The sequence below is a fragment of the Periplaneta americana genome, chromosome 17 (genome assembly GCF_040183065.1).
Source record: "Periplaneta americana isolate PAMFEO1 chromosome 17, P.americana_PAMFEO1_priV1, whole genome shotgun sequence".
In the NCBI taxonomy this organism is placed as follows: domain Eukaryota; kingdom Metazoa; phylum Arthropoda; class Insecta; order Blattodea; family Blattidae; genus Periplaneta; species Periplaneta americana.
Window position 1 is genome coordinate 88564899 of NC_091133.1, and position 24048 is coordinate 88588946.

Here is a 24048-nt window from a genome sequence, read left to right on the forward strand (position 1 = left end):
GGAAATAATGTTGAGAGTCACGTGTCGTAGATTTACGGCATGTAAAATACGGTTGCGCCCGATTACCCGTGCAACCGGGATATTGGGGTAGGATGGTCATTCCAAAATTCTTCCTTTTACTGAAAAAAGTTACGAGGATTATGTTTACCATTGGAAGCAGATTCATTTTGTGGTTCCCCGAAGTATTTTCAAAACACATAATTGTCACTATTTTCTCTGAAAACTTGTTTATGTTCATGAGCAGACGAAAAAAATTGACTAAGTTCCTTTTCATTTTTATTTATTTTATTTTATTTATTTATTTAGCTAATAGGCAAAGCGAGTACAAATTAAAATTATACAACAAAAATGTTTCTATCCACTACCGTAAGAGCTAGGCTCGTGTGCGTTGTGGTCTTAGCCAATAATAAGTTATAACATAAAATTTACGAAGATAATTTACTAAATACACGAATTAACTTAATTCAAACTGATAACTAACACACAAGAGCAAAAAAAAAAAGGAAAAAAAAATTAATATAAATTGATAATCAGATACAAGGCAGTGACATTCAATAAAAACATGATCATAGTCGACAGTAATATATTTTTTTTAGTAGGTTATTTTACGAAGCTTTATCAACATCTTTGGTTATTTAACGTCTGAATGAGATGAAGGTGAAATGAGTCCGGGATCCAGCACCGAAAGTTACCCAGCATTTGCTCATATTGGGTTGAGGGAAAACCCCGGAAAAAACCTCAACCAAGTAACTTGCCCCGATCGGGAATCGAACCCGGGCCACCTGGTTTCGCGGCCAGACGCGCTGACCGTTACTCCACAGTCGACAGTAATAAAAAGGTAAAAAATACACATATTTGTTAATATTATATATCATGAATAATTTTATGAATTTCTTTTTTAAAAGGTTCAATTTTAAAATATTTCAAATTTGGAAAATGGTTTGTATATTAATTATACCACGCACGGTTAGTCGGCGAAACGGATAACTCACTCACGGATAACCGGGAGTATACTGTGATCCTATCCCCGATAGAGGTGAAGGTTACAATGGACTATGAGGTTGGAGGACTATGCCTTATGTCGATGTAGATTTTGTTACTCTGACAGTGGAATATTAGGAAACGGAAAGCAATTATGGATAAAAAAATATTCAAATCTAAATATGTATTTTTTTTTAAGTTCAAGGGGGGGGGGTTCAAACCCTGTAATCCTCCGTTGCGTACGCCCCTACTTGGGTATCTGTGACTTCAATAACCTAATAATGAATATGAAAACTACCTATTCGTGTAATAAATAATTTCTGCTGACTGACAATCGCCGTACGAATTCAAAGAATGTCTGCAACGATGCTTCATCTGTATAAACTTCAACTTTGTCTCACTAATGAGAACTTAATGTTGTTACACATTGCAGTTTTACTAGCACAAGTTGCATTTAACCTCGTAAAAAGTAATGTAGTTTGATTAATTTGGGTCTAATCCTTCCAAGTTATACAAATATACGTATAGTCAGTTGCTCGGTTCTGTGGTCAGCGTAGAGAGATCATACCATCGTTCGCGGGGACAGGGGAGAAACTGTGAGTGAGAGGGAAATAGCTATTTCCACAAAGCAGTCCAATTCCCCTCTCACTCACGGCTTCTCCCCTGTCCGCGTGCGTGCCGCTACGACGGCCACAGAACCCAGCAACTGACAGTATATCTTCACAAGTACAGTTAAAATATTTTAGCCTTAATATAGGCCTGACACCAAAAGTGGAAATTTCATATTGGGCTTTTATTGTGTTACATTCCTAAGGGAATTCATTTTTGTACAGTGTAACAGTGAGACGTAATTTAACGCAAACAGAGAATTGAATTCGTCGACGGAAGTTTAACATTGTAACAAGCAATAAAAAGATAAGGAACTGATAAATAACAATGCTCTTTTACGAAATTATGAAGGACATAATATAATTATAATAACATGTGAAATGAAGGAACAAAAAAGAGAGACATGGTTTGAACCATGAACGTTTAGTTTTAAAGCAGCATGTGGATGGCTTGAGCTACGATCACAGGAGTAACATTTATTTGCAAAATACAGTATTGTTATATTATGTAATTCAACATTTTTCGGGCATGTAATCCGAATTCTGGAACATTCTGTATAAGACTTAAATATATATATATATATATATATATATATATATATATATATATATATATATATATATATATATATAAACTCGAGTGTCTGGAAGGAGAAACTGAAACAAAGATCTAAGCCTATTGTCTCTGTGTAGAAAATGATTAAGGCTATGAATCTGTGAAATTTCTAACTTCTACATTTTTACACCAATTAATCTGAAATCTGAAACTTTTAGCACATATTTCTTACAATGAGGAAATGCAATACACAAATTTTCACTTTGATATTCCAGTTCGTTTACTTATAATTAATTTTTGTATTTTTTAAAAATACTGAACTATTATTGTCCCAATTTTCTAAGTTCAAATAATTTTTCTTTAAATTTATATTTACTTACTCCGGATAGACGTATGTAAAATGTGATACATGATTTTCATATTTTTCCAATTACTTTTTGAGAAAAAATATTTATTCTTTCATTTTTTAATTTTTAAATTTTTTAAAACTTATCACATCCTCAACATGCGGTGATTTCAATACTTTCAATGGCAGAAGAAAACACATGTGTCAGTTTACTCCACACACTTTAGTGAACTTCTGTGCGAAATTTCACTGAGATTGGATAAAAACTCATTCATTAGATCATTTTGAATGTTACAAAATGTTGAAAATTGGAAAATGGAGAAAACGAGTATCAAACTACAACATGCATTTCGTCGTTGTTCCTGCAATAACTTCTATGTGCAAAATATAAAAATTTTCAGTAAGAAAAAAAAACATTTATTCATCCTATGGCAGCCGCACAAAGGAGACTGTGAATTGTTACATTTTCGAAACAAAGAAATATAATTACATATAGGGGATTTAATTATTTGCTGTATCACTATTTAAGTTATTTAATAGAGCAAAAATCTGAAAATCGGTAAATATGTCACAGAGGAGTTATTGCAGGAACGACGACGATATACAGAAAATTCTGTCGCTTAAAACTAGCCAACACTATATGTTGGACATTCTTCCTTCTTCTTTTATTCCTCTGCAGATATTTTGGCCAGTCTGAGTCTCTTATGTGCTTGACCTATGTGTTGCTTTGTTGAAGAACTCGCTCCGTTGAATTCTTTGGGATCCTTTCCCATACAAGACAAGCTTAGATATTTATATTATCGATATTCTTCCTTCCTATACAGGTCTACCGCACACATTTTTCTCCTATATAACAGCGCGAAATATGAACTGAACGAAAAGTAAAATTAGTTAGAATGAAGAACAAAGTCCGTCAGAATGACAACTGAGTGTCAGTTTAAAGGGTTGCAACTCCACGGACGCGCTGGTCCCTTTAAATTCGTTTTGAGGGACTTTAAAGTGTCAAAATAAGCACAGATTTAGAAATATTATATTATTTTTTAGAGTTAAAACAAAATTTCCATTTTTTAAATGTTTTTTCGCCGATCCACAGCCTTAATGATTTGAGATTAAACTAAACTAAATTAAACTAAACTAAACTAAACTAAACTAAACTAGACTAAACAACAATAAGCCCAACTCCACGCACGCGCTGATCTCTTTAAATTCGTTTTGAGGGACTTTAAAGTGTCAAAATAAGTACAGATTTAGAAACATTATCTTATTTTTTAGAGTTAAAACAAAATTTTCATTTTTCAAATGTTTTCTTTTCACTGATCCACAGCCTTAATGATTTGAGATTAAACTAAACTGAACTAAACTAAACTAAACTACGATAAACCCCATAAGTAAAATTCCAGATCACACATACAGTAGATTGCTCCTTCCTATGTTAAAATCGGTTTCACTTTGAAGAGAACAACTACCAGGATCGCCACCCGTCCGCCGTAAACGCACACGAGATGGCAGTACAGTCGCTAATGCAATTAAAATGGGAGTTATGACGTGACTCCTTATGTAACAAGTAGATGGCAGCAAAGTAAACATGACCAAAGTTGTTACCGTCAAAGCCTATAACGCAGAGCAATCTGGGTATATATGACCTAGGGTAAAATCTATTATGTATCTAAACGGTATGCGATAGATATGTCGTCTTTAAAGAAAACCCATCTAAAATTCGGTATAGCGACGACCATTTTGCAAATGCAACAAAACTGACCTGTATATTACTATTTTTGTATTTCTGTGGGTCCCTTTTATTTTCTCAGAAAGAGGGAGAAACGAAAATAAAAAAGTGAATAGGATCTCTGTTATTTAAACGTTCCGAACTTTTATGTATATTTTTTGTGCTGAACGTACAATTTGGGCTTCCAACATTTTCTTGTGTAACGTTAGCAAACGACTCAATATATAAAGTTTAAGGGAGGACCAAATTCTGATTGCATGAGATTCTTTTTTCCTTTGGGCAATGTAAAAAAAAAACGGAAAAGGTAAATGATGTTGAGTGAAACGATGAGGTGGGGTGTGGGCAAAGTAAGCAAGCACACGAGTGTGGTCTGACGTGCCAATGTGTTCAGGCACTCAGATACGCCGAGCCCTCCCTTTAGTACACCATCACCAGCACTCCTCTGGAAGACTAGTCCCTCTTGGGATATTCCCCAGCTTACTGTGTTTCTTTCTTCCCCTGCTTGTCTCTCTTTCTCGCTCTCCGAGACTTCTGCTTACTGCTGGTCATCCTTACTTCCAGGAAAGAAAATGGCAGCAAGGTAAAGGATGTTTACACTGTGAAGGGATCATGCTCTCCCGCCTGCTGCTAACTCTTCCCGGCCTTGTTTTTATGGAACGCCAATAAGCTTTTTACGCGAGTGTTGGAAAGGGGATAAAACACGATGCATTTACTAGATACATACGGCATCCACTCGTCTTGATATGGCTTGGTCACCTAGCGGAACGACACCATTACCCTCCCCACCTCACTTTCAGAATCCGATTATCTCACCTGTCTTGCTTCAAACTATGAAATTCCTTACACTTTTCTCGGAAATGTAGCACAAGCTTTATATCCTTAATTTAACAATGTTTAACTTCGTTGAATGTTGTGCTTATGAACTGACGAGTACAGCCTGGATTTCGGTTGCTGATTTAAGGAGGATGTATGCGATTTTTGGTAAAATAATAATAATAATAATAATAATAATAATAATAATAATAATTATAATAATAATAATGATTTATTTAACCTGGCAGAGTTAAGGCCATACGGCCTTCTCTAACACTCAACCAGGAGTAAAACTGCGTTACAGAAAACACTACAAATTTACGAAGTACACTACAATTTTACACACAAAACATACTATATATATTAAAACTAAGCCCATTATTTGGTTTGATATCTCAAGAATGTATTTCCTAAGTTTCATGTCAATGTTACAGTCATAACGCAAATCCGTCAAAACTCGAAGTTTCTAGGAAATTCTAGTTCTGACAAAGCTCTTTAGGAAATTCTAGTTTTCACTTACGTAATTCAGTTACATCTAGACATAACTATGACCCTTTAGGAAATTCTAGTTTTCACTTACGTAATTCAGTTACATCTAGAAATAACTGTGACTCTTCAGGAAATTCTAGTTTTGATCACTATAATGAAGTCAGATCTAGAAATAACTGATTGTTATTAGTAAAAATCCGTTGTAACGATTTCAGAACGCGAAATCCGACAAAACCCGAAGAAATTCTAGTTTTCACTTATGTAATTCAATTACATTTAGAAATAACGTATTACTAAAAAGACTTTAGGAAATTGGTACTCGCACATGAACATTATTATTATTATTATTATTATTATTATTATTATTATTATTATTTTATTATGCTTCCTCAAATTAGAGACAAAGCATACAAAACAATATAAATGATGAAAGATAACAGATTAAGAAAAAAGTAAACAAGTACACAAACAAACAAACAAACAATGACGTTGTTATTAAAACACAAAATAGTTTTATTACACAAATAATTATGTTATGGGATGCTTAAACATTACTATTTTTTTGTTGAATTATGAATAATTATGTCACAGAACTCAATATTATTACTTTTTTGTCTCACAAGTCCCTTGTTGCGACAAGGCATGCTATTGTGACATTTAGACTTACAGAGAATTTTTTATTCACACACAAGCACCTCTTCAAAACTTTTTTTTTTTTGCAAACATAACGAATGTATTAGGGCCTATACAAAAATATTAAGTAATTATTGAAAAGTACAGAGCATCTTATTATTCAAAGATCCCCGTTGTTTCTATTAGTGACATTGTAAACAAATTACCACCTGATAGCCTATATTACAGTTTTATAAAATGAAGAAGTTAAGTTGATGTTAAAGGACTATTTGTATTCACAGTGTTTTTATTCACTTCAAGAATTTTATTGTAATTAAATTTATTGACCTGTCCATCTGTACAAGGTATGGCAACTGACAAAATATATTAGCCTATATGATATACAAGTATAATATAGCATAGAGCTAAAATTGGGAAAATATGTAATTAATTAAACATTTAACTTAAAAATCTGAACTCTATTTTATACTGCTTCTGAAATAAGAAAAGTAGTCAAAAACTCAAATGCCACATAATCCTCAACACTCAACTGAATTTAAAAACGCATAGCCTTTTTGACACAATCACAAACACACTCCTACCACGAGGTATACATTCCCCTCACAATGACACCCAGCAAGAAGCCGAAAGAAGTCGCAAAATCTCACTATAATGTTTGATAATGACGGAACCGACGCCGAAACTAGTCACAAAGGTATAGTACAACTTACATTTCAACGTTTAACATTGTACATTATTAAAAGTAGTTAATTTAACAAGTTTTTACGTATGGTCATTAATAAAAAAATATTTTATTTTTGATCAGAATGAAGCAGGAATTCAAGAAAACTTCGTCTAAGCGATAATTTTTAATTCTTATGATTTATTTTTAGTGCTATAATAATAATAATAATAATAATAATAATAATAATAATAATAATAGTCCTAATAATACACATAGGAGTAAGTAAATAAATGAATTAATGGAATATATGTTTAAATGGCATAATGAACATTGAAATGAATAAATAAGGACATATGAACTAAATGATTAAGAAAACACAGCCTAACTATATATGTGATAAATATATAAAAATGCGCGCGGAAGGATATAAACAAACTATAAAGAAAAGAAAAAATGATAAATTATTGCCTCCATTCGCATTACTACTGACGACTAGAGAGTAATAAATAATTTATTGGCTCTTAACTATCAGATTGTATGCACATAAAGAATATCGCCTGGATATTTGAACTTACTTGTTGAAAAGCACTATGTCCGGTTTCCATACTTTATCCGGCGGAAGTCTGAGGACTCCGATACCGCCGTAGTCTGCTTCATCCCACTGCAGTTGATAGTCGCTCCACACCTGAAAACACACCAAGTGCTTCTGTTATCATCAAAGATTCTTACATTGATTCACCTGGAACTGTGTTGCACTGGAGATTCGGCGTCGTGTTGACACACATTGCGTTACTTTAATCCATTTTGCTACTTTCTTTTTGTGTATATGCTTGAAATTATCTGAAGGAGGGGAAGGCTTGCAAGGTGAGATACCGAAAAGGAATTATAGTAATGAAGAATACAGAGTATTACTGGGAAGGAAACATTATCACAAGTGTTGGGTTCTTGTCCGTATGGAGCATTGCTTAGAAGTTCTCTTGGAGAGATTTTGGTCAAGCATATTGAAACAAAAATTTGATGTTCACCAGGAGGTTTCTTGTATTGCAACCAAAAGCAGTCCTAGACGTGCTGATGTCTTTGTTATTGATCGTCAGAACAATGAGGCTTACATTATAGATCCTACTGCACGTTGTGAAACTGGATCTGGACAATCTGACGAAGTGGATGAGGAGAAAAAAGGAATTCCGGTTTATGAACCTACCATGGATTATTTTCTATTACTGTATTTACTTACATATTGGACAAGAAATATACTATGATTCCTATAAATTCTTCCATACCTGATCCGTGACTATTTGCAGGTTTAAGAACTTTATATTCTAGAGAATTAAATTAATGAGAAGGCATAAACATGAATTTGAAGGAAACATAAAGGTTGTAGTTTGTTTTTTGGCGCACGAGGCACTATAAAAAAATCGAGGACCGTATTTCCAAAACTCGCTTTCTGTAAAATTATAATTTTTCAGAAGACACAAATAACTGACTGAAAAATTGTATGTAAAAATAATTTGCAAATTCTATATTAAATATTGTATTTTTAGGTAGACCTACATATACGAATCAAAAACAAAATATGTATAGTTTTCTTAAGTATATTATATATCATACATGATATATATGAACATGCATAATATATGCACACATAATAATAAAACTGTTTTCAAATTAAAGGACGCACAATAAGACCAGCACAAACACAAAAATTAAAAAAAAAAAATAACTTACATTGGCAATTTTATTTAAATTTAATTTACTCGTACTTTAACGTAAAGGCAAAATTTTCTTAAATTGTATTAAAAAAATCTGAAAGTTAGAATTTATAAAACAGTTATATTACCGATTGTTCTTTATGGTTGTGAAACTTGGACTTTCACTTTGAGAGAGGAACATAGGTTAAAGGTGTTTGAGAATAAGGTGCTTAGGAAAATATTTGGGGCTAAGAGGGATGAAGTTACGGGAGAATGGAGAAAGTTACGCAACACCGAACTGCACGCATAGTATTCTTCCCCTGACATAATTAGGAACATTAAATCCAGACGTTTGAGATGGGCAGGGCATGTAGCACGTATGGGCGAATCCAGAAATGCATATAGAGTATTAGTTGGGAGGCCGGAGGGAAAAAGACCTTTAGGGAGGCCGAGATGTAGATGGGAAGATAATATTAAAATGGATTTAAGGGAGATGGAATATGATGATATAGACTGGATTAATCTTGCTCAGGATAGGGACCAATGGCGGGCTTATGTGAGGGCGGCAATGAACCTTCGGGTTCCTTAAAAGCCAGTAAGTAAGTAAGTTAGTATTTAATTTAAAATCTTATTGCTGTATTCTCAAGAACGGAATCTGGAAAGTGCATTTTGTAAAACCGTTTTCACAAAACTCGCTTTCTTCGAAAATGTACGTACGTGTGTGTGTGTTCTTCCACACTTTCCCTAAATGGCTCCGTTGCTTGTCTTAAGCTACAAGACGATTTCCGGATACCTTTCGCCTTAAACAGCGAGTTCATGAGAGACAGAACGCAACATCCAGACAGAATATTACCATCAACGTCTAGTCTGTATACATTGGAGCATTATTGAAATACGCGAACCCCCAACGTTGTGTGCACTCCCGTTCATTCCTCCGCTGGAGAATTCTCTACATCTGGGACCCTGTCTGTGTGCTTAATGTGCTCTTTTGTTTTAATATGTCCCATTTATTACAATTACGACTTCTGTAGAGCAAAGAGATGGAAGACATGGTGATTATTTCTAAGGGTACAAGTACGAAATGCACGTGATGTGAACAGTACAGAAACCATGAACCAGCGAATCAAATAAGCTTCCTTGTTGAAATAATACCAAATAATGAAGTTCATGTTATCTTTGACTGTCTTCATATTACACGTTTGTAGGATCTACTTTAAGCAACGTTGGACAGTCACCCGAAAGTCATAACTTACGAGTATTATTATATCAGAGACAAAAGATTGGATTTTATATAGAAGAAATACTTCCGACAAGTTTCTCAGGTACTCCTATATTTATTGACTGTTGCTTATACTTTTTTTTTTTTTTAAAGATGGGACATGACAGTTAAGCGGCCGAACTTGGAACTACAGTGCTATGTTGCCAATATGGACTACCACGCTGTCAGCTCCAGTGGCGTAGCGTCAATGTAAGCTAAAAAGCTTAGCTTCCCCAGTTAATAATAATTTCATAATAAACCTGCAGTTTATGGAGAAAATTATTTATTAATTTTAATAGAATTTATATTTACGCGTTAAATATTGTGATGCGGCAGCTCAGGATGATTTGTGATGCAGCAGTAAACAAGAAGCCTGCACATACCAGTTTCCAAGCAGACTGGTTTCTTCTGTGTAATTCACCCCGCAGATTTTCCGTCCCTTTCTAACTAAACTACCCTAGTCGCAAGGCTCGCAAGAAGCTAAAGAAGCTAGCTTTAACATTTAAAATAGTGGTTTCCGAGTTATCCCTTTTCGTCAGTTGTGTTCAGTTGAAGTGTTAGTGTGCATTGTGGCTGATATAATAAATAATGAGCGAAATAACAGTTCCTGACACTAATTTACTTGATTTTTTAGGACAATTGTATTATCAAGACTGACTTACGAACAAAAGTGTGATTTAAAAAAACAAATGACCGACTCCCTTGCTGTCAATGAAGGACACAACCAAAAGACAGACGCATACTTACGTAATGATACTAATATTGTGATTTCTCTAAGTATGACAGGGAGTGAGCTAATGTTATACGTATAAGTGTCTATTTGTTAAGAGATATGTGTAAACCGTGAAATTATATTTTACTACGTATCATTTGAGGTCATGCCTTATTAGTGTTACTTACGATGTTCCAACCAATCTTCGACTGCTGGCTTGAAATTGACTATTATTTATTTTAAGATTGTATTTTTGTAATACTTTTTCTCATATTGCATGAAAGATAACTTGAGTTAGCTTCCCCTGCTCAAAATTTCATGCTACGCCACTGGTCAGCTCATGGAAGGTACCAATTGACGTTAAGATGGCTGACGTTAAAACATTAATTGATAATTGACGCAAAGGTAAGAAAACAATACAAAAATCGACAGAGAATCAAAGACGAAACGTACCAATGCTAACATTGTGTGCACAATATATGTCGCCAAGAGAGCTATTAAGCACTCGCCATGTGGGAACGGTAAGTTTGGCAACTCAACCGTTGTTACCATAGCAACAGGCCTACCACGCTATGTGACATTCAGTTGTTTTTCCGATCTCAACGCTCCTGTCATGTCCCATCTTTAAAAAAAAAAGTATAGTTTAAACGCTATTTCAATATAATTTACCATCGCCATTTGAGTAAAATCCTGGCTTTCCACGTCATCGGACTCGATGTATTTCATTCGACTGTCTAATGGATCTGAGTAGGGTCTCTTAAAGTACTTTGATATTACTCCCATGCTTATTGTACAATTCCTCAAATACCAAAGTTATGTTTTTATCATCATTCCACAACATTTAACCTCGCATGTATGTTAAAAATTCTTACGTTGTATGAAGTACTAGTCTTCATTTTTCATTAAGTTTCATTTAGTTTATTGTATTTCATAGATCTTACTTTAGCATTGCAGCTTTGAAGCGTGGAACAATACAAAATAGAGGCCTATGATACATAGTAAACAAATTAATTAGATTTACAGGCATAAACAATTCATCAGTTCAATAGAAAGTATGAGTATGGAGACACTTTATTAATTCTGTTCTAAACCTTCTAACATTCTATGTGCAATAAAGTTGAGGAATTTTTAAACCCATTTTCCATTTTTTTAAACTTATGTTAAAATCTCAAGTAGGCCTACATTTGTTATTTTGTAAAATAAAAGTGACTATGTAATATTAAATGCATTGCTTATTTTCTGAAATATATTTGATACCATCTGAAATACAACTGGAAAAAGTATAGTATATGCACTATAAAATCTTGACTTTTGTTTACAAATAACTTGAAATGCATTTATGCAATGATAGCATAATGATTTGCAACTAAAGAATAAAATATGCAAATAGGCAAAAATCCGCCACTTAGATTAACATACCTACGCAGAGTAATTTCTATTTCTTCTATCATATAAAAAGTTACATTAGGTTAATTGAACATTTTGGAGTTGGTCTGAGGCTCGTGGGATCTCCCGCAAAGCTATCTGACTTCCAGGAATTGTCTCTGCGGCTAGTCTTCGACATGTGTTACGCCAAACAAATGCCTGATGCTTCGTGGAGAGGTTTTATTGATCAACCCTGATAATGTGTGATGTAGAGACATGCGCCCGCGAAACTTGTAAATGGCATTCAGGTGTTACCTCATTTTTGACAGTAATGATTTTAAATAAAATGTTACATAACTTTGCTTCTAACATGTTAACGGCGCTTCTTCTTACAGATAATCTTAAGAGTAGAGGCGTGGTAGGGCAATTGACGCAAGTTTAGATGCAGCACAACATTCTTAAAACTTGGTATACGAAGAAAAGTGGATTTCCCCCGAGGTGTAGTAACCGATTTATTCACTTTTTTGGTATTTTAGTATATACATATAAAATTTATATGTCTTAGAGTTTCATACTCTTAAAACGCCGTTTTTACGTTGTATGTGGTCCATAGTAATGGGCTCTATTGAGCCTATGACATAGATTTTTGTCAATGTAACGTGTTGTCTTAGACCAGTGATGTCAAAGCAAGCGCATTTTTCTGACTTTGACGTCGTGCGCGGGCATTAAGCGCTAGGTATGCTAGGAGGAATAAGCAGCCTGTTGGATTAAGAAAACAGTGGTGCACAAACTTCAAACGGAACGTGAAATTTTATGTCGTTATTTTTATATGGCTTCTTTCTGTTTGTTATTTTGTATATTGTCTGTAAAACAAAAGTACTAACACCTATTTCTTAGCCTAATATTGCAGTTGTGTTTTAAACGTTAATAACATAATAAAGAGCAAAGAAAGAATATTCACACAAATTCCGTAATGACTACAACTATTTACTGTACTAAGTGAATTAAGCACATCATTCATAAAGAAAGTGTTATACCAAAGAAAGACACTGAATATGACATGATAAGTTGAAGTTGATATTGATGGTATCTTTACCCTTATAAAAGTAATCAAAACAATATTATAGTACAAAGCAAAGTTGTCTAGGTATATGTTTTAACTGTAACTAATATTACATAATAAAACTCTTATCGCATTATATTTTTAGGTGATATTGGTGCGCAACTTTCTGTTATCAGAATATTAAATTATCTCGAAATCTGCTGAAGCTATAGAGCTGTCGTTTTACCAACACATAGGCACATATCTTTTGTTTGTGATGTAACAGTTTTTGCTTTGTTAATTCATTTCCTTACAAACATTTTAATACACTGTCTTCAGTAATACGTATTTACGATATATTAGATTTACGAAAACATTGTTTTAGTACCTGTAAGGCTACTAAACAAACATATCTGAAAATGTCACTTTTCTGTAAAAAAAAAAGTTGAGAAAATATTCCTTTTCAATAAAAAAGCAAACTTGTGAAAAATGAACATTAAAATTAAAACTTAGATTCTTATAATGCACTTATACATCTCAGACAAATCTGAAAATTAACATGGATACAGTTTTAATAAGTTCTCTTCCCTTTATCCATTGAATCAGTGCTGGCCATCCCTGTATATAGCTCGACCAAGCGGCATATACTACCTCTTTCGTCTGTCTCTTTCCTTTCCGCTGTAAAGCGCTCAGGTTCTCCTGGGCTCTAAAGCGCGCGCTAGCTCCTATGGACATCAGTTGACATCACTGTCTTAGACAAAAAGTGCAGTTGGTTTATGTTAGCTCAGTATTTATAGTAAAAAGTAGCTCTTAAGTATGCCAGTGAAACATGGATATTAAGAAAGCAATATAAGCAAAGATTAGAAGCAGTCCAAATGACCTTTATGAAATCATTGTGTGGAGTGGCCAAACGTGACAGAGAAACTTCGATATAAGGAAGAAATCGGGACAAATCAACATATTGGAAGAGGGACAGGCCTAACAGAGACAATTGGAAGGAACGTATTCTTAGGATGTTATCGACAAGATATCCTTATAGTAGGGAGCAGAAATATTGGCGGATGGAGGTATACCCCTTCATACTACCCAACCCACGTTCCACCCCTACTTTATCTGTAAACGTTCTTCGAAGGGTCGCTTCCGAAACATCTTTCACTCCTCGCTACGTAACCTAAAGTCTGTAACATCGAAATAATGTTTATATATAAACACTGTCTGTGTGTCATATTTAGTGTAATTTCTGTGCGCAGCATTATAATTATTTCATTAAACAACAGCACATGTGAACACTACATTTGTTATCATACAAACTACTGGTATACAATATGCGACATGATTTTATAGCTACTATACTGGTATCGAATGTATCGAATAGCATTCGTATTTTGAGGTGAATGAACTAAGAAAATCAGTTGAATTCATATCTTCCAAGTTCGACAGTCTTAGAGAGGAATTGGCGCACACAAGACATGAACTCAACTCCACGCAGGAGGAGATGAAGAGGCTAGTGCAAGAAAATGACCATCTCAAACAGGAAGTGAGTGATCTGCAGCAGTACACACGCAGAGACAATATAATGCTATTTGGAGTTCCGGAGATCGATGAACAATCAACTTATGAAGTCATTGACCAAATATCGGAAGTCATAGGCTGTAGTGAATTGGTGCAACATGATGTAAGCGTAGCACATCGCATACCATCCAGGCCAGGGAAGACGCGTCCAATTGTCATCCGCTTCACAAAGAGTAGAAGTCGTGATGAATGGCTCCAGCTGTTCAGAAATGAGGCCAAAAATGATGTCAGCGGTCCTGGGATTGCGACAAAGAAAGTCAACAGGGACCTTCCGGCAGGAAGAATCACAGCAGGTGACCAACTGACAGCAGTGACCAGAGACCTTTTGAACAAGACAAGGGTTGCAAGAAAAGATGAAGCCAGTCCCGTGAGTAAAATCACTAATGTTGACGATGTAAATAATTTGTAAATAGTATTGTGTCGGTACCCAGGTTTTATTTTATATAATATAATTTACTTAACAATTGCTAGTAATACTATATTAAATGAAATCCATCAGTGCAAATTTAATAATAATAATAATAATAATAATAATAATAATAATAATAATACTAACACAATGCTTTTTAACGATTTACTTCACTGCAATGAGTATATTGCCAATATACTAGCAGATCTTAAAATATTTCACTTAAACTTATAGTAACCTAATTCCTGTTTTCCTCATTCTCTTAACAACCAGAATTTCAATCATATTACGAAAATTTTAATTTGTTGTATTAATTAGAGTTTTTTTTTTTAAGTATTCGTAAACACTATAAATAATTCCTTTCGCTTGGCTCCGCGTATCCGCTCCCTTTCTAGACATGTCGCTCAACTAGGCACAGAAGCAATTCCACTGTTAGTATTGAAAATTACTGTTTGAATATGTGCACAGTGAACAGACAACAGCTACGATGACTACTCTCTCAATACACAACGATTGGCTTGCAAGCAACTACACCCGAACGCATCGACACACTGCCAGTCAGTCATCCCAATGGACAGGTCAGAAGAGAGGGGGTGGTACGTGCAAAAATGTGCTATGTACGACCCGCCAATATCTTTGCTCCCTACTATAGCAAGAATTTTTATAGGCCTACAGAGTGATTCAGTAAAAGCATGCAAAAATTAAACAGGAAATAGAGAATGATCTGCTGAACACTCTTGAGATAGTGAACGTGGGGCTTGAGAAAACAGATTAAGGAGGACTTAAACATATCTATCTCTATTGCTTACTTTTTCCACATTACTTTTATTTACATTTTCACTATTCACACTTTAAAATTATTTTCAACTTGAGTTAACAACATATCATTTTGTATCTCACAACAGTTGCTCACAATGACAGACACCCACGCCAATGCAAGCATGACATTGACGTACGAGATTCAGCTTCACACTTTCAAATATCCCTGGCGTGTTTTTGATCACAACTCAGTCGCCTACAGCCCTGGCAACTAATTCCATGTCCGTGTTTACTGAGTTGTTACAAAAAGTGATATTAGATATCGTCATAGGATAATAATAGAGTGGATTTTTGTAGGATGACCTCGCAGCGTATACTAGAATAGGATCTTCCCTTCCAATCCAGCGACCAGGAAATGTAACATCCAGATGGTTGCGGATATCTACCTTGAAGTGAGGCGATGCTCTGTCGTGCTGCAGTCACATTCTATCACAGACAGCAAAGTTACGTCCTCCAGCTCAGACAAAGCTCTCTGCATGAATCTTCCATGTGGCCGTTCAGGTGGACAGGTAGGCCGTAGGAGATAAGGCCCAGTGAAATGATCTTGTAGACTAGAATGCCGATCCAGATATTTAGAGCGAAACTAAATTGATCGCCTTAATCTCGCTTCGCAGATCCCATATTCCTTATATGAAAATGTTCAGTATAATATCCTCTATTTCCTGTTTAATTTTTGCACGCTTTTATTGTATCATCCGGTATAAGAGGAAGAGATTTTGGTCGATCTCTTTTAGAAGTGCCTCGGAACAGGTCATTTGTGGCCTAAACCGTATTTTGGAAGGAGACAATATTTTGAAAGAGAAGAAAATACAGACTCCCCTTACTTGCCATAACATCTCAGCATATACATATCTTGAAGCGTTGAGGAGACAGAGGAAACTCCTAGTCTATGGCCGCTGGATGAAGCAGTAGTAGAATCATTCCTACTAATTAAATTTTAAAGTTTGCCTTTTTTTTTACCAACACCGGCTTGAATGAATCACAAACACAAGTAAAACTACCGATATTAAATTTAATAATCCGATAATAACACAAATGTTAGTCAGGCAGACTTCTAACAGTCACCAGATTTAATTAATCACCATTTTATATCAGGAGATTGGCGAGGGTATTATAAAATGTTTCCCCGAGGTTACCAGCACCTCTTCATGATCGTTGTGATCTGCACTCGGAAGTAGAACATGTGATTGTCCGTCGCCTGTCATAGCACCTACTTCCATTTGGAATCCTGTGTGATGATCATTTATGAAATGCAACGGAGGGTGATGCTGAAAATCAAATTTGTAAAATTGAGAGAAAAGGTAAAACTCTAAGAAACCTAATATGCTACGATGTTGTCCACATCTAATGGTTTCTGGGGTGACAAGTTTCGATTTGTCTTACTGTAGAAGGCATAATTTTGAAGTAAGGAAAACTATTATTTGAAATGTGAATTGTAAATAACATTATCTGTAGGAATCGACAGCGTGGCCTCTTTCCTTTCGGTTCTCAGCCGTCGTGGAATGCAGTATCAAGAGATTACAGGGAATTGATGTGTTTCGGTCCCAAGAGATCAATCAATCTCTATTAGCACAAACTCGTACATGTCCAGTAGCCCGTCTGAAAGGGAATAAGGGCGACTAGTAATAGACATTAACGTGCCGAAGAGAGTGGAACAAATTTGGCCATAAGATCGGGGAACTAAAGAAGCAGTAAAATTCAGAATAAAAGACCGGGACGTTTTTCAATAAGCATGTCTCAGATTTAGCTGTCAAAAAAATCTGAAAGTTAGAATATAAAACAGTTATATTACCGGTTGTTCTCTATGGCTGTGAAACTTGGACTCTCCCTTTGAGAGAGGAACAGAGATTGAGGGTTTTTGAGAATAAGGTTCTTAGGAAAATATTTGGGGCTAAGAGGGATGAAGTTACAGGAGAATGGAGAAAGTTACACAACGCAGAGCTACACGCATTGTATCCTTCACCTGACATAATTAGGAATATTAAATCCAGACGTTTGAGATGGGCAGGGCATGTAGCACGTATGGGCGAATTCAGAAATGCATATAGAGTGTTAGTTGGGAGGCCAGAGGGGAAAAGACCTTTGGGGAGGCCAGAGGGGAAAAGACCTTTGGGGAGGCCGAGACGTAGATGGGAAGATAATATTAAAATGGATTTTGAGGGGGGGTGGGATGTGATGGCAGAGACTGGATTAATCTTGCTCAGGATAGGGACCAATGGCGGGCTTATGTGAGGGCGGCAATGAACCTCCGGGTTCCTTAAAAGCCAGTAAGTAAGTAAGTATCTCAGATTTATGTATACACATAATATATGTGCGGTATTCATTCATTCATTCATTCATTCATTCATTCATTCATTCATTCATTCATTCATTCATTCATTCATCCATCCATCCATCCATCCATCCATCCATCCACAGTCTTCTGTCCAAGGGCACGTCTTTCATTGTAAACCCTGAATTCTTCAGTTTTTTTTCTATTTTCTGCCTTCCTCTTAGTCTCCGCATATGATCCATGTATCTTAATGTCGTTTGTCATTTGATATCTTCTTCTGCCTCGAACATTTCTCCCGTTCACCAATCCTACCAATGCATCCTTCAGTAGGCAGTATCTTCTCAGCCAATAACCCAGCCATGAGCCAATTTATTTTTCTCTTTCTGATCAATTTTATCATCATTCACCTCTTGAACTAAAAGTACTAAAATGTCCTCACATCATGTATGTACGCAGGATTAATAATAAATATTTTAGATGGTAGTATGAATTATTCCGAGTAAAATAGTTAATATAAACATGTTTTCAATTTTCAATGGGTGTAGACGTGTAGAGAGCGTATTCCGAATCTCACCGGTGAGCAATCCGATGGCATCACGGTGTTCCGAATTCCACCGATGACGTCATTGATGCTCCACCGGTGCCATCAACTTGCAGAGGTGGTGGCAGTCTCCATCAGCCGCCATCAGTGAATCTGATTGGTTCTTGTATAGGGCGGGAATTAGCAGACGAATAACATCGTGCACTGTTGTGTCATGGCGGTGTGTTCTGCTTTAATTCTGCTGTATTGTTTGTACTGAGCACAACGTAAAAACGATATGTTAATGGCTTATGAGCGAACATGTCAACGGACCAGTTATTACTACTGGTTCAAGAAATAAATTGTTTATGCTATCTTTTCTTTGAACAAGATAGGAGTACGAAAATTTCGCAAAATTTTGCTAGCGTAGCACAGACAACAACTTGTACAGTCGCCATGACAGCATGGATCCTTCCAGCAGTTTTGTTCCTTATTTCGCTGCAACGTGACGTCATTGATGTCACCGGACCGGTGAGATTCGGAATACGCTGAGAGATACAGATGTTTGATACTCGAACACGGCGGGTAGAGGAGAACCTAGGAGAGTGACAGTAGGCACGCGGCTAAGTGGGTGAAACAAGTTTGTACGCAATACGCAAGACTGGAACGTGAGACAAGCAGTGGAATTGTGAATAAAACACCGAGACACGTTTGAAGAAGAGAACAAGGGGAATCCAATGAGTAGATCTATATGGGGAATACAAAGAATGCAATGTGAATTTAAGTAGAACAAAAGAAATTCAAGGGGGAAGCGCTTGCACAAGAAGAAAAGAAAAGGGGGATTACATTCCCCAAATGAAATTACGTAGTTCTACGTCGAAACCCTATCATAGTGATGTCAAAGCAAGCGCATTTTTCTGACCTTGACTTCGTGAGCGGGCATCAAGCGCTAAGTATGGAAGGATCAAGGATTATATATGTGAATAAGGAACCTGTTGGATTAAGAAAACAGTGGTGTACAAACTGCAAACAGAACGTGAAATTTTATGTCGTTATTTTGTATGGCTATTTGCTGTTTGATATTATCTACATTGTCTGTAAAACAAAGTACTAACACCAGTTTCTTAATATTGCAGTTAATAACATAATGAAGAGTTAAGAAGGAATATTCACATAAATTTCATTGTAGTAAAACTATACTATATTAAGTGAATGAAACATCATTCATAAAGAAAGTGATATCCCAAAGAAAGAGATTAAGTATGACATGGTAAGTTGGAATTGATATTGATAGTATCTTTAACCTTATAAAAGTAATAAACTAATCAAAAGAATATTCCAGTACAAAGCAAAGTTACCTAGGTATATGTTTCAACTGTAACTATTAGCCTTACATAACAAAACCCTTATCGCATTATGCTTTTAAGTTGATATTGGTGCGCAACTTTCTATCACCAGAATATTAAATTATTTTCTCGAAATCAGCTGAAGCTATAGAGCTGACGTTTTTACAAAACATTTTATGATTTCACAGTAGTTCCTTTATTAATTCATTTTCTTACAAACATTTTCCATGCGAATATTTTCAAAATTTTCAATACGTATCTTCAGTAATACATATTAACGATATATTAGATTTACGAAAACACTGTTTCAGTACCTGTAAGGCTACTAAATAAATATATCTGAAAATTTAATATTTCTGTAAAAAGTTGAGAAAATACTGCTTTTGAATAAAAAGGAAACTCGTGAAAAATGAGCATTAAAATTTAAACTTATACTTATAATGCGCTTATACTTTTTAGACAAATTAAAAAATTAACATGGATACAGTTTTAATAAGTTCTCTTCCCTTTATCCATTGAATCAGTGCTGGCCATCCTTGTATATAGCTCAAACAAGCGGTATATATTACCTCTCTCGTCTGTCTCTTTCCTTTCCGCTCTAAAGCGCTCAGGCTCTCCTGAGCTCTAAAGCGCGCGCTTGCCCATATGGGCATCAGTTGACATGACTGCCCTATCGCTTAAGCTGCTCAAGCGGGAATCGAAACTGCGTAGTCTCGTGTCTGCAGAAAGACGCGCTTCTCTCTGAGCTATGCTGGTGGTTTTATCTGGCTTAACCGTCACGTCTCGAAATTGAAATCTAGTAAATTCTCTTATTGAATAATACGAGTCCACTTTCATTTCGTGCTTTCTCAGACACTCGCTCAGGTTATTTAAAATGAATTTTCCTTTCTAATATCCCGGTTTCATGTTTTGAGGCCGTTGTTAATATATTAGAGCCTCCCAATGCAATATCTGGGCATTACGTTCCTGCGGAAGGAGCACATACAAGTGCGCCTACAGTTCTACAGCCGCCTGAGAGCAGAAGCTTAAGCCAATGAGCGCCTCCTCTGGCAGTTGCTTATTCTCAAAGGTCTGCACGTGCGGTGCAAGTTTGTTTGGGGGCAATTAGTGCTTGTGGTCACTGAAGTCTGAGCGCTTTCCTGGTCTTCAACAATTTAAATCATTGAAAATCGTATCACTTCTCTGGAATTATTATAATACCTTACTGTATTGCTGTTGGTAACAATGGTCAGTCTTCACCGTCGACATTGTGTTCGTCATCTTCGCCGTTTTCATAGTCGTATTTCACATCAGTTATATTTCATGTTCTCATGGTAGTCTACTCCATTGTCATCGTTTCCATTGCCATCATAGTCATCTTTTTCATAATTTCCATTAACCTTTTCATCATAGTCGTCTCCATTGTCATCATAGTCATCTTTTTCATCATTGCTACTAATCGTTGTCATGTAAGTCGTCTCCATTATCATAGTTTACATTGTCATCAACATTGTCATGCCCTTGTCATCGTAAGTCGTCTCCATTGTCATCATAGTCATCTTTTCCAGCATTGTCATAGCTCATGTTCTCATGGTAGTCGACTCCATTGTCATCGTTTTTATTGTCATATTCATCTTTTTCATAATTATCATTGCCCTTCGATCATTAAACAATTAATGTAATATGTCTAAACCTTACTTAAGCAATTATTTCTTTCTCTATGTAATTACTATGACAATTAAAATATTTGTCGCTTTATGGAACGAGGTTTTAATGCTTTTGTTAAAAAGTGCCGCCAATGAAGACAGTCAAATCTCTTATATATTCATCGTACACGGAACGCTGTAAGCTTGATCATAAAAGCTCTGTCAGGTGCTAATGGAAATGGGAACCAGATCCGGGCTGTACGGGGCATAGGTCTAAGAAGTTCCCCATTTCAAAGTCTGTGCGTTGTGCGGTGTGAGGACGTTCATTATTATGTAAGAGGACGACAACAGAAGATATACCACGTGTTCACTTTTGATGATAGTCACAATTGGCGTAATTCTCGATTTCATTGTTCATTATAAACAAATAATTCAAATGGACAAATAATCATATGAGTTCACAATATGATACATGACATGATTTACTTTGACTGCACATGCGGGAAGCTATTCGGAATTCTTGATCGTCGGTAATATTCGATGGGCACTTATTTTCTGGATATCCTCTATGGATCCGAAATGTCGTTAATATAACATTTCAACACAACTGGAAATTCCAAATTCTTACTCTCAATTCAATCACAGAACAGAATATCACTTGTATATAATTTTGTTTTACACAAACTCCGCCTTTGTAACTTAATTACATCTTTTGTAATTGTTATGACGTCACTTGTACTTGCTAGGACGTCACTTGTAATTACTAGAACATCACTTGTAATTGCTGGGACGTCACTTGTAATTGCTGAGACATCACTTGTAATTTCTAGACGCCATTTGTAATAAATTATTAATATTTATTAAAGGAACATTATTTTTCTCTATAAAAGAGGGACTGAAAAAACAAATTTCACAAGAACTCACAAGATTTGTAACATTTAAAGTATTGATGTTCTACATATTTGTGAAGCAGACTTCAAGATATCCAGCTTCTAGTATTGGTTCACAATTTTCACGAAAGGGATAATAAGCAAAATTTTTCAATACCGATATTTCTAATCTTTTATATAACGGCGTTATATCAACCTCGAAGTTACCTACCGTTCATAGGACGAATGATAGCGAAACGACCTGATATTTATCTTATAGTTAGAAAAAAAATCTCTGACAAAAGGAGAACAGCAGATAACTAGTGAAGTGAGCTGAAGAGGTTAAGGACTTAGAATTACGTTTGTCAACGAGAGTGGTTCTAGGCAAAATTAGCGAAAGAAATGTTTAGAATGAATGAACGATTTATAGAGAACAGAGTATCCTTACAGACTAACAGTATCCGAATTTACTGTTTGTGCTGATGTAGACCGCTGCGGTGACACGTCTCGCCTTTCTACAGCCACAGATTCCACAGAGCTCGTCTGTGCCTCCGCTCTCTTGCGCTCTCTCTGCCGTCTCTTGTAATCCGCAGCAGTGGTCTTGGGCTTGTTTGATTCTTCTTGGGGTACCCTTTTCTTCTGTTATATCAGTCTGCACTTTTGCATTCTCTCAATGTTTAAAAAAAATTAACAAAATTTTCAGAAAACCTTTTAACTATCTTTTTCGTTTATTTAATCGAACTCGTCGCGTTCGATAGATCGACACCGAAACGGCCGGATAGATTGAGGTTTCTAGGAGTTATGCGAATAAAATGACCTCCGGGACACAGTTTTCGAGGCATGTTTTGCTCCGCCCTTCTCGTCGGCCTTGAGGATCCGGCCGATTTCGTGCAGATGTTTACGGCTACGGGACTCCTTTGTCTACAAGGTGGTGTACTTTTCGTGTCGCTATGTTTCGTTCAAACTTCATAAGTGATTTTAATGTAACATTTTTTTTTTTTTTTTTTTGGATCTCGTTACCAAGCGGTTGACGACTTATCGTGCCGATTACAAAATGGTACTTTTACGTCAAAAACCGAACCAGGTAGTCAGTTCAAGCAGGTTTCGAATACACGCTCGAAAATCTCGGATCACGCGTGCCTCTCACTAGCCCGGGTCTATGCCGGAAGCCATGGAGATGATAAAAACGTGAATTAAAGACGTTCAATTAACATGGACTTTTTTTACTTATAAACAAGAAAAGTTTGCGTAGTAAAAGTTTTAATTGGTTCCCATAGAAGAAATAAACGATTCTGCCAATCAGAATTTTCTTTAATTTCAATTCCATCTGCGCGGTGTAATTTAATCCAGCGAATTAAACAGAAGTAGACCGATCTCTCTCGATGCGGTTTTAGGTTATCGCAGGAATTTTAGAACAATTGAAGTGGGATATATCTCGCTTTCTGGATGACAGTTTGAGTGGAGTTGTTATAGCAACTGCGGCCTCTGTAGATGACGTGTCAGCAAGTGTTTTATGAAACAGAGATCCCTGAAAACCAATCCGCAAGGAAAGTTTATCCTCGAATACTTAGACGAAACTACAGAAACTTGTTAAACTTGGGAAAACAGGTTTTAATTACGTTGAGATATTCATCAAGTATTGCTAGGGGAGTACGTTTCAGTTAAAAGCCGAAAGATTATCCGATGGATTTGTGGCAAGAAGTCTCCACACTGCATTAACATTAACTTAGCGCCT

The 24048-nt window shown here is 35.8% G+C and overlaps 1 protein-coding gene across 1 annotated transcript in view; it reads right to left on the reverse strand.

Moving 5' to 3' along the window:
- The window catches only part of nAChRbeta1 (nicotinic acetylcholine receptor beta1), a 584647-nt gene that overhangs the window by 125233 nt on the left and 435366 nt on the right, over positions 1–24048 (reverse strand). The window contains exon 4 of the mRNA XM_069816523.1: positions 7392–7501. Within this exon, the coding sequence (XP_069672624.1) occupies positions 7392–7501 (110 nt within the window). The remainder of the gene's footprint in view (positions 1–7391; positions 7502–24048) is intronic.